At 32.3% G+C, this 4,625-nt stretch overlaps 1 protein-coding gene and 1 long non-coding RNA gene across 2 annotated transcripts; both read right to left on the reverse strand.

The window, feature by feature from the left end:
* Window positions 1-608: 608 nt before the first annotated feature.
* LOC144467794 (uncharacterized) lies at window positions 609-1,903 on the reverse strand. Its single transcript, XR_013493721.1, has 3 exons — window positions 1,760-1,903; window positions 1,347-1,497; window positions 609-675 (listed from the first exon to the last, which is right to left on the reverse strand). It is a non-coding gene; the product is annotated as an uncharacterized LOC144467794 (long non-coding RNA).
* A 408-nt stretch (window positions 1,904-2,311) lies between these two features.
* Window positions 2,312-4,452, reverse strand: Orc2 (origin recognition complex subunit 2). Its single transcript, XM_078176596.1, has 7 exons — window positions 4,334-4,452; window positions 4,015-4,277; window positions 3,718-3,932; window positions 3,518-3,647; window positions 3,205-3,445; window positions 2,888-3,121; window positions 2,312-2,767 (listed from the first exon to the last, which is right to left on the reverse strand). Exons 1-7 carry the CDS (start codon window positions 4,446-4,448, stop codon window positions 2,568-2,570), a joined length of 1,398 nt encoding a protein of 465 aa, XP_078032722.1. The 5' UTR covers window positions 4,449-4,452; the 3' UTR covers window positions 2,312-2,567.
* Window positions 4,453-4,625: the final 173 nt, after the last annotated feature.

The raw sequence follows: 4,625 nt of genomic DNA on the forward strand, positions 1-4,625 counted from the left end.
AGATTCCGTCGATAAAGATGGAAACTGTAGTTTTCATATAATTAACTAATGATACAAAAGAAATTTTCAAATACGAAAATAAGTTAAATATAATATATTCCCTTTATTATTCATTATATATTATTTATAATCTGACCGAATTATTGTCAATAGTGCCCAAATCGTCTAAAACATGTATAGACATGCTGCTGTAAACTTTTATAAGTGCATTACAGATAAACAGATAATTACATACATGTAATCAAATTGCTTTAGAACACGACCACATTTCAATTTTCGTGTTCACCATTTTACAAGATGCACAAATAACAAAATGGTACATGAGAAATTAATGCATTATCTTGCTCTGACGATACTTTGTACTTTACACCTAGACTGTACAACATTCAAGAATTCATATATTTTGAAAAAAATTGTGTGTAATTAGAAATAAACCAATGAAGGAAAAATATAATATAAGTTCATAGGTTTCTTGTGACGCTACTACTTTAAGTTTTTTTATAAGAAATTTTCTGATTGTATTTGAGAGAAAATAAAATTTCATAAACAATTGCCATAATTTTATAAAAAAAAGTTACCATATAAGTATTGTAAATTAACCGACTTACCAAAATGTATGTGTATGCCAGAACAATCACAATCGCACCGCATCAAATGCACCCTGTATTAGATTATCTGTAACGAAAAATATATTTACATTAGAACTTTGCTTCTAGGTACTAATTTCTCTATGTGCGTTTTATAACAATTGCAACACTTTTTTTAATTTGTTCAGCAGTTATTTTTCTGCCATGAACACATATACGTGCACAATTAGAGAAACACAAAAATGATGTGCAGTGAACATCTTTAAAATATGACTCATAAATATGATCTAATTGATACTACCATGGTCATTACAGAATTAAAGTAAAGAATTCTTTGAGAAACAAATAATAAAGCCAGAAGGATATAATTGAATACTAAGGACGATTTAATTCGTCTACTCTGATGACAGGTTAAATAGATACTTGGACAACAGACAATTTTCGAAGACTGTCTGAATGACATCATTTGACTACAAGATATTACGAAAAATCGATGAAAAATTGAGTCCTTTTTAAAGTTGTTAAATTCCAACAAACATTTAATTATTATGTTACAAGAAATATTTCAAAACAGAAAAATACTCGTTGACATTTAGGGACAAAGAAGCTCCGAGGAAGACCGAGATTCATTATTCTTTGCTTTATAATATCCGCTTACGACCAGCACTTTATCAATTATAGTATTACAATTATTTAGTGGTAAAAAATTGAATCATAGTCAATAATGGTGACTACTCGGTCATTGTATTGTATACTTGCCAAAGTCAAGGTCGTCCAACTTGCCATTGTAAGGTCAAGTAACATCGTGTTTACAATGTCAAATAGAAGCTGTAATTCACGCTAGGTTGCAACACACAGACACATGTCCCACGCACTAACATTTCGAATGAACTTACAACATTGTCCGCAGCTAAAACAAGACGAAGCATACCCGCTTGATTAAATAACCTCGTTCAAAATAACAAGTAAAAAAGTAAACGAAAAGAAAAGATCTCAACGCGAAAGTTAGGTTAGGCCGATTGTAATAGAATAACAAGCCGGTAACCGCACACCCGTCTGAACGATAGTATTTTAGATGCTTCCTCAATCCTTCCCGTCTCGATATGCGCTACTATTCGGTTAGCGGTAGTTATTGAACTGCAGAGAATACTTGTGTCTATCAATGTGATTACCTATTGACTATCGTCCTATCTGATTGAAATTGAAGAACGAATGCGTTGATAATGAGCAGCGCCCATTCAACGTTTCCCTAGCGCGTACTCGCTCGTACGACCTAACGTACTTTACATCTTACTGTAGCTTGCTGTAGCCGTTACATATCTGATATTACCGTATCGTATTCACTAGCCGGCGAACATGTAACGTGTAATAATCACACAGAAAAAAATAATTCGCGATATTACCGCCTGGGTGCTCTGCTCTGAAACGATACCAGCGTCACGTGTTAAGTGACCGCAAACAGCGTACATGTGGGCTATTTGCATCTGTTTGCATCCCAAAAGTGGTTGCAGCCTTTGTAGATTACTTACGTGCATATGTATACGTACACATATCACAATAAGATAAATATTTTTTACTAATAGTCATTTTATTACCGCTCTTGAGACTCAAATATGTTGGAATACAGCGTACAGTGGATAAAGAAGGATTTGCTTAGTTTTCTCTTTTTCCTTTTTGAGTAGGTAACATAAATTTGAAAAAGTAGTATGCTGATACAATTTGAATTCCCTTTTTAATATAACTGTTTAATTCTCATTTTCACAGAAAAATAAAAGTTAACCAAAAGTACTTATTTTGTTTGCTACATATAATGAGAGAAATGCATTTTAATACTGTTTTAAATTACACTTGCTTTTCTATGCGTTTACTTTTTTCATGTGTATTTATACAAATATTCGCAGTCTTCTACATGGCGATGATTTAATATAAAAATAGTCTATCTTATTTAAACAATAACTTAACAAGATTTTTTTCGATTTATCAGGGCTCATGTTCCTCCAGAAATTGTTTCAACAATGTATTGCTTAATGGAATTACGACTTCTTCCGCACTATCAATATTGCGCTTCAATTTGACTAACTTGTGATCTATAAACTCCGTTAACTGTGCTCTTAACGCCAGATCCGAGCTAACGAGGAAACCTTCTCGGGCAGCGCGATAGAGATCTTTGAACGCCATTCCTAGCAATAAAGTATATATAAATATGTGTAATAAATAAATGGTATAATAAATGTGACTATTATGATGTGTGAAGAATTCGATTCACATACACAATGGTACAATAAACAGTAAATAACTACCTGTGAAATTGCTATTACTGCTATTGTTTAGTTGATTCTTGGCAAGTAGTATGTAAATTGATTTGGCATTCGATGTTAATGAAAGGAAGACGTTCTGAAGGGATGATAAAGCCAAAGCACCGCTTTTTTGTACTAGAAGTGAACTTTCGTACGACGTTTCTTCTTGGTATGGTAGAAGGGTACTTGCGTCCCACCAAAAGAAATTAAATTTTGAACGTTTTACATGATCCCATACTATGAATATGAAAATATGAAATAATATTAAGAACTTAAGTAAACTAATATTGATGTAAAAATAAGAATAAAATTAATCGTACACAATGGAGCATTGATGTGGTCAACCGATGCCAAGACACAAACATTTCGTATATTTGCAAGACTAGAAAGCAAGTCTTGAGCTTTACTTGAACGTAGCATTATACCGTCGATATTATGTATTAACAAATAAAGTCTGTCTTTCGGATTTCTCTTTAAGGCCTTTTCAATAATGTCTATGCAGGCAGCTGTGTCGGCTGGACAACTTAATTCCAATAGATCTACAATTATGCCGTCCAGTATCTAGAACAGTTATACGTTAATCTACTGTATCACAACTTAGTTTTATATTTGGTTTCTATTTATATAACTTACATCCTTCATGGCCAGACTAGGAAAGAATCCGTTCACCACCAATGAAGGATGATAGCAGATACTTTTATGAAAGTTATTAATTAAACATCTTTTTGATCCCAAACCATACAGTAACACAGTGTAACCTTGTCTAAAATAAAACAGAGTAAATAATCATTTGCCATAGGTGAAGATATGATTTTATATGACTTTATACATACTCCATAATAAAATACCACATGTGAAATAAGGTGGTATAACTATCATTTAATGAACAAATGCTTTCCTTATGTCGAACTGATAGGTAATTTTGCTTTGCTAATAATTCTTCCAATTTCTCTTTTGTTAATCGTGAATTACGTAACTGCTCCAATGTACGATTGGATGTAACTACTTTGCCTGTTTGACTTTCAAAGTATTCATCAGTTCTCATATGCTGTAAAAATACGAACATTAAAATATTATTACAAATAAATTCTTTGGTGTACATTTTTTTAGAAAGGTAATACCCTACTTACAAAATCTTTGTGGACAATTGCTGGTTTATTTCTACTATTCATTCTTGTCGGTGTACTCAATAAATTCGCTAAGAATGCCTTCTTGTGCTTAAAATCTTTTAATTTAATATTGTCCTTCTCATCCTCATCCTCCTCATTAATGAATTCTTCCTCAGTTTCGCTTGATTCATCTGAAGATTCTTCATCAGATGGCACATAATCACTTGGTTCAGATATGCTTTCACTTTCACTGGAATTTGATCTAGCCTGGAATCTTCTGGAAACTTATGGGAGGTTATTAAATAATTTATTTGCAAATAATTAGAAATAATATTAATACCTTTTCCATTGGATGATGCTGTACCATGTAATTCTATTCTTTCAAGAACAACTTTTGGCACTAACGTATTTTTAGAAGCAACAGGTGTACGACATAAACTTGCCTTTTCTGCCATTGCCTTCTTCTTGCCAGGTGTTTGAAATTTATATAATGTCTGACCACTGACATCATCACTGGAGAATAATTCTAAATAGACATTAGGTATTTTCATTATTATAACATTCTGAGAAACTAACAGGATACAAAATCCTGAAATATTGTTCAAAATTACCAACTGGTTTTTGAATTGTTC

This window comes from Augochlora pura, chromosome 3 (assembly GCF_028453695.1).
Source record: "Augochlora pura isolate Apur16 chromosome 3, APUR_v2.2.1, whole genome shotgun sequence".
In the NCBI taxonomy this organism is placed as follows: domain Eukaryota; kingdom Metazoa; phylum Arthropoda; class Insecta; order Hymenoptera; family Halictidae; genus Augochlora; species Augochlora pura.

What these genes read in the sequence shown, in the direction of transcription:
- Orc2 (XM_078176596.1), bottom strand. Translation starts at nt 4,448, where the DNA reads ATGGCAGAAAAGGCAAGTTTATGTCGTACACCTGTTGCTTCTAAAAAT. An exon ending in CCACATCAATGCTCCATTGT is followed by an intron (nt 3,122 to 3,204) that starts GTACGATTAATT and finishes TCATATTCATAG; the next exon opens with TATGGGATCATGTAAAACGT. An exon ending in CAGTAATAGCAATTTCACAG is followed by an intron (nt 2,768 to 2,887) that starts GTAGTTATTTAC and finishes CTTTATTGCTAG; the next exon opens with GAATGGCGTTCAAAGATCTC.